Here is a 13,476-nt window from a genome sequence, read left to right as displayed (position 1 = left end):
ATAATGGGTTCAAGTTCAGTCTGAAGTACATAGCAAGAGTCTATCTCAAAGCAGATTTCTCTAATGGAGTGTCACTGGGTATATCAACCACATACCAGGGCAGGCCACGGTCCTAAAAGCAGTCAGATACACACACACACACACACACACACACACACACACACACACACACACCACAAAAATCAAAAACAAAATCAACCCTCCATGTTATTTTTGTTTCTTCTCTCTCTCTGTCTCTGTGTCCTTTTTTTCCTCCCTCCCCCCCCTTATTGTTTTTTTTATTTGACTTTCATTTTGTCTTTTTTTTAAGAGAGAAAGAGAGTGTAAGTGTGAGGGAGCACAAAGTTGGATAGGTAGAGAAGTGGGTAAGATCTGGGAAAACTTGGGGAGGGGAAAACATGATTAAAATATATTGTATGAAAAAAGACTTAGATAAGAATATAATTAAGTAAGTATTAGCTAGTGGTTATACACTATACTTAAGCTGTAACAACTTACCATGCTCTTGAATGTTACAGTAATCTTAAACTCCTGTTTACAGTGCCACAAAAGGAAGGAACAGAACTCTAGAGCATTACAGTAGAATGGGAGCTTAGTCTGCTCATCACATACAGGCTCTGTGATGCTTGGCACTGCAGTTAACCTCTCTCTACTTCATTTCTATAGGGGACAATGATGCCTACCTCACAAAAATATGTCTTTTGTTATCTTCCATAGAAAGCACACTCAACAAATGCTAATTCCCACTTTCCCTATTTGACAATTTCTTTGTAAAGAGACAATGCTATAAGAAAGTACTGTCATAGTATAGCTCGACTTGAATAACTATTAGCCTGTATAAAATCCTTTGTGTGAATGATGCGTTGCCTAGCAATAGCAATAGTAAGGAGACCAAGGAGTAGGAGGATGAGAGTTGAGGGTTGTGATGAAAATATACTATATTCTTGTATGAAAAAAAAAATGGTTTTCTAAAAAAAAGACAATGCCAGGTACTTTTCTACAGAAGACCCTTTCTGACATTCTACGAAATCTAAAGGCCTCCTTTGCCATTTTAAAACTGCAGCACTAGTGTGCACATGCATTGTATGTGCATATATGTTAACAATATTTATATATTTGGAACATAATTGTTTACCTTTTCCAGAATGCACAAATGTAAGGTTTGTGTATGTAATGCACAAATACACGGCATTAGAATAATAAAAATAATCGTCTAATACACGCACACACATACACAGAGGAGGGGATGCAGAGATGATTGGTCTATTAAGTGCCTGGCTGGAAAGCATGATAACCTGAGTTCAGATCTCTAGCACCCACATAAAAGCTGGGCAATGGCATGAATGTTTAAGTCTAGTGCTGGGGTATAGATTGGCAGATTCCTGAAGCTCCATGGCCAGGGAACCCAGACAAACTGATGAGTTCCAGGTTCAGTGAGATACTGTCTCAAAGGCCAGAAAGTGATCAAAAAGACAAATAAATCTTCAACCTCTGTCCTCTAGATTCACCCACACATCTTTGTGCATGCATGTGTATGAACAAGTACAAATACCAAACACACACACACATACATACACACACACACACACACACACACACACACACACACACACACACATTGAAGAGAAGCCAGACATAGTGGCACATGGGTATAACTCCTATTCTTAAAAAGTCTGAAGCATGTGGCTTGTGAGTTCAGCCAGACTACACTACATAGTAAGTATAGAGCTAGTTTTGGCCACCTAATACAACCATGTCTCAAAAACAAGTTGTGCTGACAGAACCAAAAAGGGTTTAGGATGTAGATCCATAATATATTACTCCTCTAGCATACATGAACCCCTAGTTCTGCTCTCCAGTAGACAGGAATAGGAAGAACTATGAATGTGATTATCAAGTTGGGGGGGCAAGTTTATCATTTTTTAAATGAGTCAGCAGATCAGTGTTAAAGATGAAGACAGAACTTTCCAGAAAATCTCTAATTACATTCTTCCCAGATGCTGTGAAGCTCAGTAGCAGATTAAATGAGTCACTAGAAGTATGACTGAGTGAATATAGCACTAGAAAACAGGATAGACACCACAGAGTGGCACTTACAGTGAGTCAGTGTTTAAACCTTTGCCTGTTTAAAGTGAAGAAACTACTTTCTTTGGAGTTACTACTACTTTTGGAGTAGTGTTTTGAATGGAAATGTCAGCAACACACATTTTCAAACGAGTAGGATGGTGCTGAAGATTGATATAACCATTGTCTAACTCTCACAGACAGATAAAGCCATGGATGTATGGTGATTATTAGGCAATAAGGGGGAGGCAAGGCCTAGAATAGTATGTTCGTCACAGGAAATAGTTATAGAGTCCCCATGGAGTTATGCAAACAGATCTTTCCTGAATAATTTTTTGTTTTCTCATTACTGAATTTTCCTGTCCTTTCCCCCCATCCTCAATCACTGCTACTACTATTGCTACTATTTAAAATGATTCAGGCATGTCTCTGAACATTTCATATTACGAACACATCTAAGGCTAGACACTGCCCTGTGAGGTTGGTGGCAGTTCTATTTCACAAATGAGGTCACAAGTAACATAACTTACAGAAAGCTGTAACAAATCAATTTACCAACCATGCTGATGACCTGACCTATATTATCTTTCAGGTTCACTTAACTTACAAAATGAAAAAACAAAAAACAAAAAACAAAAACGATATACTGACCTATAATCTGTAAGCATCCATCAGGATGGAATTCTCCAATATCACCAGTGCAAAACCACCTTTGTCCATTTTCATCCACAGAATAATCTTCTGCTGTTTTCTCTTCATTTTTAAAATATCCCATCGAGATATTCTGGCCACCAATCACGATCTCACCTCTGGGGTTTGGTTTATCATGAACTGTATAACCACCTAGAAATAATTTTCAATAATCAGTTATTATCCAAAACCAAAATTCATCCTCTTTCATAAATCCTTTAATACAATTATTTTGTGTGCATGTGTACATGTCCACATGGCACAGTGTACATTAAGTCAGAGACTCAGACCATCAGGCTAGAGAACATGTAACTACTAAGTCATCTCAACAACATTTCATTAATTTTTAAAGTTTCCTTGTTATTCTTAATTTTATATTGTGTTTATGAATGAATCATAATTTACATTTAGTCAGTTACCTGAGTATAATAAGGGAGTGATTTGAGGGACATCAGAGAAAACTCTATGATAATCACCACTGAAGACCTCCTACCCAAACCTTCCCATGACACCTAACTTCAAACCCAGGACATAATTAAAGCTTAGAGGTCACAGGATTCTTAAGATAAAGCCATCCCAAACAAGAGCAACACTTAAAGCTGTTTTAAGTAAGTCACCGATATGATGCTATCAATACTTCTCAGATTTTAAGTCAGGGAAGTTTCACTTAAAGACAACAGACAGTACCTAAGACAGGCAATAGTGTTAAGCAACAGAAAATGAGAAATGAGAAAAATTTTACAGACTTAAACAGTGACCAGACAATTACTGTCTGGTAGTTATTATCAGTTCTTTCTGGCATGGCAAGGTTGTTTAATTATTTGTTAATTTAATAATCTACTTTACTGTAATTAATATTTATTATCTTTTTAATTTATTTTTTATTTATTACAATTTATTCCCTTTGTATCCGAGCTGTAGCTCCCTCCCTCATCTCCTCCAAGCCCCACCCTCCCTCCTTCTTCTCCTCCTATGCCCCTCCCCCAGTCCACTGATAGAGGAGTTCCTTCTCTCCTTCCATCTGACCCTAGCCTATCAGGTCTCATCAGGACTGTCTGCATTGTCTTCCTCTGTGGCCTGGTAAGGCTGCCACCTCCTCAGTGGGAGATGATCAAAGAGCCAGCCACTGAGTGCATGTCAGAGACAGTCCCTGTTTCCCTTACTAGGGAACACTCTTGGACACGGACTACATGGACTACATCTGTGCAGGAATTCTAGGTTATCTTCATGCATAATACTTGGTTGGAGTATCAGTCTCAGAAAAGACCCCTGTGCCCAGAATTTTTTGGTTCTGCTGCTCTCCTTTCCTGCCACTTTCAGGTCTTTCCCTACACTCTGCCCAAAGTTTGACTATGAGTCTCAGCATCTGCTTATTGTCTTTTATCATCTCCATCACAGGAAAATTCATTTACTTCTGTCTCCAGCTCTTTGTAAAAAGAATTATCATTAGTGTGAGTCTGGTTCTGGATTCATCTAAATGTTACATACATGGGTCTTGACTATGGAAATCTGCTAGGGTCAAGACCTTGTGGTATATGTGTGTCTTTCTGCCACCTGAAAATCCAGGGTTTTTAAGTCAGCACCAATGTCATCACTAGCAGAGTTGTACTTCAAAAGGTGTCTCATCTTTTCTAAACCCAAGAAAAGCTCCACCTTGCCATCAAGCATTTCCTAAACTGAAAATCACATTTTCTCCACTGAGACAGGGAAATCACAGGGAACAGGCAAAACAAAAGAATCACTTGTTATGACAGACAGCTCTCACTTCAACGAAATAGAAGTATTGAGGCTCCCAGAGATTTTCAGAGCATCTAGAGTCACAAAAGCTTGTGTGAAACCTTTACCTTCCTGCCAGTCTTTCAGCTTAATTTCACAGCAAATAAGAGGGGCTCCAACTCTTCCAGTAGTATAGTCAGTAACTACGAAAGAAAAAGCAACAATTAGTATACAATGGTTCCAATATGCTCAGCAAGCCACTAGAGAAACACTGAGTCTAAAAGATGACAAATGAGGTCAAAGGGGAAGTGCTAGTTCTTCATTTTACAGCATTTGGACTCCTGTTTCCATACTATATTTTTTATTTTAGGAGCTATATTTTAGATAATTACATTTAAAAAATATGCTACGAGGGAAGGACTAGGTCCACCATTATCTACCCAGGATTCTGCCACGACAGAATGTGATGAGAATTGCTGCTCTATCACTCACTACACGTCTCAGACACATTAATTAGCTTTAGCTGCCATTTCTTCACCTATAAACACACTAACTTCACATAAGTACATGCTGTGAAGATTAAATGTGACAATGAAGGCATTGTCACAAAGAAAATGGTCAAGGAACTTTAACCACTGTTCTCAGTCATCATCATCACAATGGCTTTAGCTCTTCCTTGGCAATCTGTGACTATTCTTAGCAATAATCACATCTTCAGATGGCTTATTATGAACCCAGTAATATATTAAACATGTGAGCTAACATACAATGGATGACGTGACCCAGCCCTCAGAGGCCTTACCAATAGACTACTCAGAAAGAAATTTATATGAAACAGGGCAGAGAAACTTAAAAACCTCATCTGCATTGACAAGTGATGACAGAAATGATCTGAAGAGCTAGGAGAAGGATGTGAGTCCTGAAAGCCTACTACAAAACCTTGGCCTCATTCCTTACAAAATAGCTTCAGTTTGTAAGATTAACAGTTGCCTTATCCTACAGACAGTTATGAAATCAATAATTGGACCTTGAGTAGTCTCAAAAAGGAGTTACATATTAGATAGCCAAGAAATATAAGAAAACTGCCACTGTGTCTTGGACGCTGTATCTCATGACAGTGAGAATGTCTTTTGCAGTTAAATGTCCTTGAGGCCACACACAGATTGTTCCCACTGTATCAAGAACTAAGATGACAGGGCTCTACCCACAGTGTGGATAAACAAAGGAACCTCAAAAATCTTTGGATTCACAGTATCATTTACATTATGGTTTGACACCTCACATTCCTACTTTGTGGGCTTTCTAGGTGATAACAGCAGGCAAAAAATTTTTAAAAACAGTTTGGGGAGCGGGACATAAGAGGGTTTGGAGGGAATAAAGTGAAGGGATTGTTTAATTAAACTATAGTCTCAAAAAATTAATTCACTCTACAATAACATATAAGGGAATGTTCAACTTATCCCTATGGGTATGTCATTTACCTCAGACAATAGTCACAAAAACATGGGTCACTCTCCCACTTTAGGGACACAAATTCTAATCTCTATGGAATACTTGCATTGCTTTACTTACTGCCTGTGACTTTCATTTGAAGACTTCTATAACAAGCATGATAATACGCTAGATACCAGAAAGACCAATATAAAATGAAGTAGCCAGAAAAGACCTTATAAAAGGTGGCCAATTTGATTGGCTATAACTAGTCAACAAAATGGGTATCCCCCAAAAAGAGAAATTACAGTGAGGTTAAGACCCAAAATCTATGTCAAAAGAGATGGTTGGCTTGCCTAGAGAGAAAAAGACAGGTGTGTAAGATGATAGATAGGCGTAACTGTGCTAGATCAAAGACATAGTAAAAAAATAGGTAAAGATGTATTCACATCTGTCAAACAGTGGGTGGAATAGATGTGCCTAATAAAAGCAGAGAGGACAAACTAAAGGGCTGTCTGAAGCAATAAAGGTTGACATGACAACTTTGGCAAAGTTAGTGAAAGAATGGAAAGATCTGATTGAAGTTAAAGATAGTAAACAGTTTGTGTACTTCAAAGTTGATTAATGCCTGGAATGATTTCAAAGACATGATAATGCTGACACAAATAATTTAATAATAGGTAGACAGTTTGGATTGGAATAAAGTTATTACTTTTGGACATAACCAATGTAAAGTGATAGTAACCTCCTTCAAAAAAAGTTCCTCAGCTGCAGAAATGGCTCAAAGGTTAAGACCCCATGCTGTTCTTGCAGAGGCCTAGATTTTAGTTTGCACAAAATTCAGGTGGCTTATATGCAACCACCTGTAAATTTAGCCACAATAGATCCAACATACTCTTCTGGGCTCTGTGGATACTTGCACTAACATGCGTGCATGCATGTGAACACAGGCACAAGTATAAAATATGTCATTTAAAATTTTTCATGCAATGTATTTTGATGATACCTCCTTATTCCTCTGAACCTCATTATCACACAACTCCAAAAAGAAAACCAAAACAAACAAAAACCCAGTAAGACAACTTGTCTTCCAAAAAAGCTCCCCCAGCCACACACACAAATGAGAGTCTGTTTTGTGTTGGCCAACTACTCCTGGGATGAGTCCTGTCCTTGATTATAATACTGCATTGAAGAAAACACTTTCCCTTTATCATCTCATATCAATCAGGCTGATATGTATATAAACTCAAAAATGGGACGACATGCAAAAGACCTATATAAGCTCAAACAAGGAAAAAAAATCTTAAAAAAAAAAAAAGATTCCTATATAACCCAGTGTTTCTCAACCTGGCGGGATTTTTATGTGCTCAAAAGATATGTGGCAATATTTGAAGATATGTTTCATTTTCACAGCATGAGTGAGCAAGTTGCTACTAGTAATGTGACTGTTAATACCATTAAGTACACAAAAGAGAATGTAACAACAAAGAATTACGTGGTCAAAATGTGAAGAGGGCCAAGGCTGAGACACTCTGTCTTTGGGAATTGAAGGTAACAGAAGACAAAGAAAAAAAAAGAGAGAGAGAGAGAAGAGAGATGTAAGAGGGATACTTCTCTCTTAGAGTTCAATTATCCAACATGATTATTGAGATCATGCTACCATCAAACCGTCTATGTGTATGTACACCTATATAGATTTGTGCTGCTCTCAATATTGGTTAGAAAAATCTTCTTTTTGAAGTAGATAATGGTTAATGCAGAGAATCGTAAGTGTCTGGTATAAGTAGCTGTGAGTGTTTAGCTATGGACATATTGTCTGTAAGAGTGGTTCTTAAGCTATTGGTCACAACCCCTTTGACAAACCTCTATATCCAAAAATATTTACACTACAATTCATAACAGCAGTAAAATTACATTTATGAAGGAGCACCAGCAATTATTTTATGGTTGGCGGTCACTACAACATGAGGGACGGTATTAGAAGGTCATAGCATTAGGGTATTCTCCGCAATACAAATACTTGACTGATGTTTACCTTCAGTAACTGTCCCAGCTCCACATGATTCTGTCAGTCCATAGCCCTGACCAATAGGGCAGCAGAAGCACACATTCATGAATCGGTGTGTCTGAGGAGACAGTGGTGCCCCTCCAGACAGCATCATTCGGACATTCCCTCCCAGCAGAGCCTTCACCTTTTTAAAGAGTAACCTTGAAAAGAAAGGAAAAAAAAGAAATAGTCATGCTGTCACACAGTCTTGATACCCAACTTAAAAACTGTGGTAAAGTTCTCAAAACTGTGGCTGACCAAAGACATCTCCAAATCATGATAGTAATGGAGGGTAACAAAGCATCAGCGAAAAACACCTTCAAAATTTGCTGGAAAAGCATTCAGCTCTTCCCCCAAATCCAAATGTACAATATGTGGAATTGTGCTCTGATACATGCTAAACTAAAGAAAATGATGTCAAAGAAAAAAATTTAAGCTTTCTATGAAGCATTAGGTCAATTACCTTATGAGCCTTCTAATGAAAAATTCCACTGATACAGTTTTATTGTTATAATCATCAAGTTACTATAATTCTACGAACACAATAAAAGAGAAAAATGCATACAGAATACATCTTGAAAATCACTTTTGGGGGCTAGAGCAATGGCTCAGTGGTTAAGAGTACTGTCTACTCTTCCAAAGGACCTGGGTTCAATTCCCAGCACCCACATGACAGTTCATAACTGCCTGTAATGTCAATTTCAAGGGATCTGACACCTTCACACTAATGCAAATAAAATAAAATTATTAAAAAAAGGAAAAATTACTTTTGTGTATGTGTGTATACAGTGATATGTTACATATGTACTATACATAGGTTTAAATTTCAATGTTTTTATTCAAAACTGTATTCCAGTGTTTCAAGAGGCCTAATTAATAATTATTTACTTCATTATTAAAATTAATTAACCCATAAAACTCAGAGTCCACAGTCTTTTCAATCTTATATAAACAATAGGATATAGAATAAAGAATAAACTGAGATTTTAAACCTTATCAGAATATTCAAACTAAAGGAATATACCATTTACTTGGTCATTTTTCAGACTAAAAAATGCAAAATTTTATAGGCACATTGACACATGTTCATGGTGTCAGATTTTGAAAAGCTGAGGCAGGAGGGTTACTTAGGTCAAGAACTTTGAAGCCATACTGGAAAATGTCAAAATCTGGATACCATACTATACCATGCCAAACAGAATACAGTACAGGATCAAAATACAATGTCTCTGAAATGTACTTACAGATTACAAAGAGGTGCATCATATCCTTTTTTGATTTGCTCTAATTTGTAATCATAACCTATTTTGAATAGGGTTTTCTGAACATAATTCATCTCTTGAACCTTGCTCATAACATTCTTGTAAATTCTATCCATGATTTCCTGCAAGATAAACAAAATACTAAATAATCTGAAAGAATTACAACACCATCAAAGATAGTCTCAAATTGATGATACCTTGATATAACCTCTTAGGTCAGTGGTTCTCAATCTTCCTATGCTGCAACCCTTTAATACAGTTCCTCATGTGGTGGTGACTCCTAACCATAAAATTATTTTGTTGCTACTTCATAATTAATTTTGCTATTGTTATGAATCATAATGTAAATATCTTATATGCAACCCCTGTGGAGGTTGCAACCTACATGTTGAGAAATGCTGTCTTAAGAGGAGGTCTCTGGGATAATGGACATACTTATTTCCTTCATTACAGAACTAATTTCATTGCTGTGGTCAGTACATCTAGGAAACTAAAGACAATACACATTAGCACACAGTATTCCATAAACATACACAATCTAAAATAAAATAAAAATTTAATTTTAAAAAGACTCCTCACAAGTGTAAGATTTACTTTGGTTCAACATAGTAAGTTGATCAAAAAATCTTTAAAACAGTAGCCAGTTGTGGTGGTGCATGCCTTTAATGCTAGCACTCTGGGGAAAGGCAGGAGGATCTCTGTGAGTTCAAGGTCAGCTTGGTCTACAAAGAGAGTTCAGGACAGACAGGGCTACACAGAGTAACCTGGTCTCAAAAAACAACAGTCTTTAAAACACATAAAGTGATTAATAGACCTCTACGCAGAAAAGACCATGGAATGCTCAGCTCTAAATGAGATTCTACTGACTGGTTTTGTTTGTCAGCTCAACACAATTACTCAAGTAGTGATTGACACAATTAGGGATGTGGGTGGTGCCATCCCTCGCCTGGTGGTCCTGGGATCTATAAGAAAGCAGGCCGAACAAGCCATATGTACCAAGCCAGCGTGCAGCATCCCTCCATGATCTCTGTATCATCTCTTGCCTCCAGGTTCCTGCCCTGTTTGAGTTGCTGCCCTGACTTCCTCCAACGATGGGCTACAATGTAGAACTGTAAGCCAAATAAACCCTTTCCTCCTCAAATTACTGTTTGGTCATGTTGTTTCGTCACAGCAACAGGAAACCTAACTAAGACAGAGATATATATGTTCCACACAGAGAGATGGGGGAACTTTGCAGAAGGACAGACTGAAAGGCTGTAAAAGGCAGAAGTGGTCAGTAACTTCAAGAAATCAGTTTTCAGAGACAACAGGGCAGATGAATATATCAACTCACAGTGATTGTAACATGCAAAAGTTCAGTGCAAGCTCAAGCCAGACAAAATCCCATCATGGGTCCAGGGCAAAAAATCATACTACCGTGTAAAAAGTATTGGCATCTGATAGCTGCTAGAGAAGAAGAATCTGTTTTCTTTCATAGTGTGATCCCTGATAAGACAACCATATTCCAGGATAGGTTCCATTCCCAAGAGTAGTTGGGCAATACAAACTAGACTCAATGGTTTAAAACAAAACAACAAAAAAGAATTAAAAAAAAAAAAACTCAGTAATGGCTGAAAAGAGGGAACAAGGTAGGAGAGAGGGCACAGAGAGTTAAGAGGGTGGAAATCAGAACTGAGGAGAGCCAGAGCAAGGGAAAAGAAGGCCTGTAGACAAAAGAGAAACTGGGGTTGGGATATCCCTGTGATAAGCTGGAGACCTAAGTCAGGTAGGCTCCTGGGAGGATATGAAGGAGACTCAAGCAGAGACTCCTAGTAGTAGCAGAGGTCATAGAGACTGAAGAGAACACCCTCTAGCTACAACCAGTCTTCTGGTAAAGGGCAGGGAATACCAACCTACCCACAAAAACTTCAACCCAAAATTTACCCTGCCTACAAGATGTGCAGAGATAAAAATAGAGCAAATAGAGGGAACAGCAAACCAATAACTGGCCCACCCTAAGAAGAGTGTCAACCCCCGACACCGTGAATGATACTGGGCTAAGTCAGAGTTGTCCTCTGAGAGGTCCTACCCAGCAGAGCCTCAAAACAGATGCTGAGACTCACACATTGGTCAACACCTAGGGACTCTTGGGGGAAAGTGAAATGGGAGGAAAAAGAAAAGGACCTGAAACTGACAGGAGCTCCACAAGAAAACCAAAAAAGCAAACTAATTAGGACCCAAAGGGGCTTACTGAGACTGAAGCATCAACCAAGGACCATGCATGAACTGGACCTAGACCCCCTACAAAGATGTAGCAGATGTGCAGCTTAGGCTTCAATTGGGTACTCTAGAAGGGGAAGTGGAAACTGCATCAGACACAGACTCACTTGCTAGCTTTTAAATCACTTTCACCTGGTGGGACTCCCTTGTCAGGCCACAGGGGAAGAGGACATGCTTAGTCCTGATGCAACTTGATGAGCTGGGGTGGATGGGAAAGGGACCTCCCTTTTTCTGAGAGAAAGGGAAAGGGGAGGAAGGAGGGAGAGAGGGTAGGAATAGAAGGAAAGGAGCTACAAGGATGTAAAGTGAATAAAATTAAAAAGAAAAAAAAGTAAATATATAAATTAAAAATAAATTTTTAAAAAGAAAAAAAAAAACCCTCAAGTTTGGGTAAGTAGAATAAGGAAGGTGGATGTGGAAGGACTTAGGGGAGAGCAGCAAGTACGATCAAAATATACTGTATTATTCTCAGATAAATTAAAATTTTGTGTAAAAATCTTAGCATGGAAAGAATTCATTCGGCTCTCAGAGAGTTTTTGAAATAAAGTATTTCAAATAAATTTCCTTATTCTCAGCAGCAAAATACCTAACTATGTTGAATCAAATCCCATTAGTTTTCTCCTAATGGCAAGGGTCTTAACAGTTTCCTAAAAATCTTATATCCTTGTTAGTTAGGCATTTCTCTTCAACTTTGAAACAAAAATTTTAAAATATTAAGATTCTTGGTAATAGTTACTTACAAATTATAGATATAGTGAGGTTTGGGATATACTGACTCAGACTAATATGTACAAGGCAAAACTACCTCAATTATTAAGTGATGATTTGAAAAAAAAAATGTTTAGCAGAAAACAACAAAGCACAGCTGTTCATAAATACCGGGTTCTAAATACTGAAGGCATCAATCACCAGCATTAACTAAGCTGTGCTATAATGCATATTTATGAATGTTTCTTTCAATATCAAAGCAGAGCCATAAACAAATGGAGGTCAGCAGAATCATACCTTTAAAGTGCTGCCATCATAGTTAAGCATGGTATATATACATAAAGTTGTCTTCTCCATTTCCATAAAAAGAATCACTACTGTATCACTTGAGTATTTCTGTAGGTCTGTGACTGAGAAATCCCAGTGATTCCCTCAGAGGACTTTAACATACAACCACCCCCTTATAAGTTGGAGGCATCCAAAAATTATAGACACAAAAGAAAATACATGGGAAGAAAGCCAATGTGTGAGAACTACTTCTACTACTTACTAATTTTAGGCATGGAAGGTCTTATGAATAAAATGTCCAACACAGTTACAAAGTGGCAGGGTTTATAGTTAGCTCAAAATAAAAATTTACCATGTTCCATCTAGTTATTGTTAATTAGAAGTAGTGTAGTATTCTATATTCTCTTAGTAAATATCAACAATGCTAACATTTTCACTGTGCTCTCATCAAGCAAGGTAACAAACCCAGAAAATATGAATAAGGAGCTACTTTTAAAAGGCCATTTGCAGAGCAACAGGAGGATTTAAGGAAAGCAACCAGGTTTAATGAAATACCAATACTATGTGACACAGACTGTTGAGCATTCTTAGATAAGGAAATATCAACTATCAATGTGAACAAGGAAAATAGCCGTGGAAAATACCTGATTCAACCAATGGGAAAGAGACTGTTCACAAGTCCTGGACAGCTGCTGAGCTCATAGGCCAGCAAAAAAATCAATCTTTGAAGAGGATCTTCAGTTGTCCTAATCCAAACAACAATCACAGGGATTGCAAGACGACTAGATGGTCTAGATGTCTGTGAAATTATTTCCAGAGACCATATTGTCATAAGGACTCTGATCTAATTGATGGTTTAATCCACTAATGGAGATATTTCTTTAGGAAGAACTTCAGGAAGGTGATAGATCAGATGCTACCTTCTTGTGGTATGTGAGAAGTGCTGCCCCTTAGATTCAGCTCTCTCACCAACCTGAGCCATAATCTTGGATGGTCGAGGACTTCCTTAAT

General features: G+C 37.9%; 1 protein-coding gene across 9 annotated transcripts in view; it reads right to left on the bottom strand.

Annotated features, from left to right (window-relative positions):
• Acsl4 (acyl-CoA synthetase long chain family member 4) overlaps window positions 1–13,476 on the bottom strand; it is a 76,027-nt gene that overhangs the window by 11,966 nt on the left and 50,585 nt on the right. For all 9 annotated transcript variants that reach the window (XM_055604944.1, XM_055604946.1, XM_055604947.1 and 6 more), the window contains 4 exons: window positions 9,193–9,332; window positions 7,937–8,109; window positions 4,599–4,673; window positions 2,716–2,907 (listed from right to left, as the gene is read on the bottom strand). In XM_055604944.1, the coding sequence (XP_055460919.1) occupies window positions 2,716–2,907; window positions 4,599–4,673; window positions 7,937–8,109; window positions 9,193–9,332 (580 nt within the window). The remainder of the gene's footprint in view (window positions 1–2,715; window positions 2,908–4,598; window positions 4,674–7,936; window positions 8,110–9,192; window positions 9,333–13,476) is intronic.

Source organism: Psammomys obesus, unplaced genomic scaffold (assembly GCF_907164565.1).
Source record: "Psammomys obesus unplaced genomic scaffold, mPsaObe1.curated_primary_1811, whole genome shotgun sequence".
Taxonomy (NCBI): Eukaryota; Metazoa; Chordata; class Mammalia; order Rodentia; family Muridae; genus Psammomys; species Psammomys obesus.
This window is presented reverse-complemented; position numbering and strand designations above follow the sequence as displayed.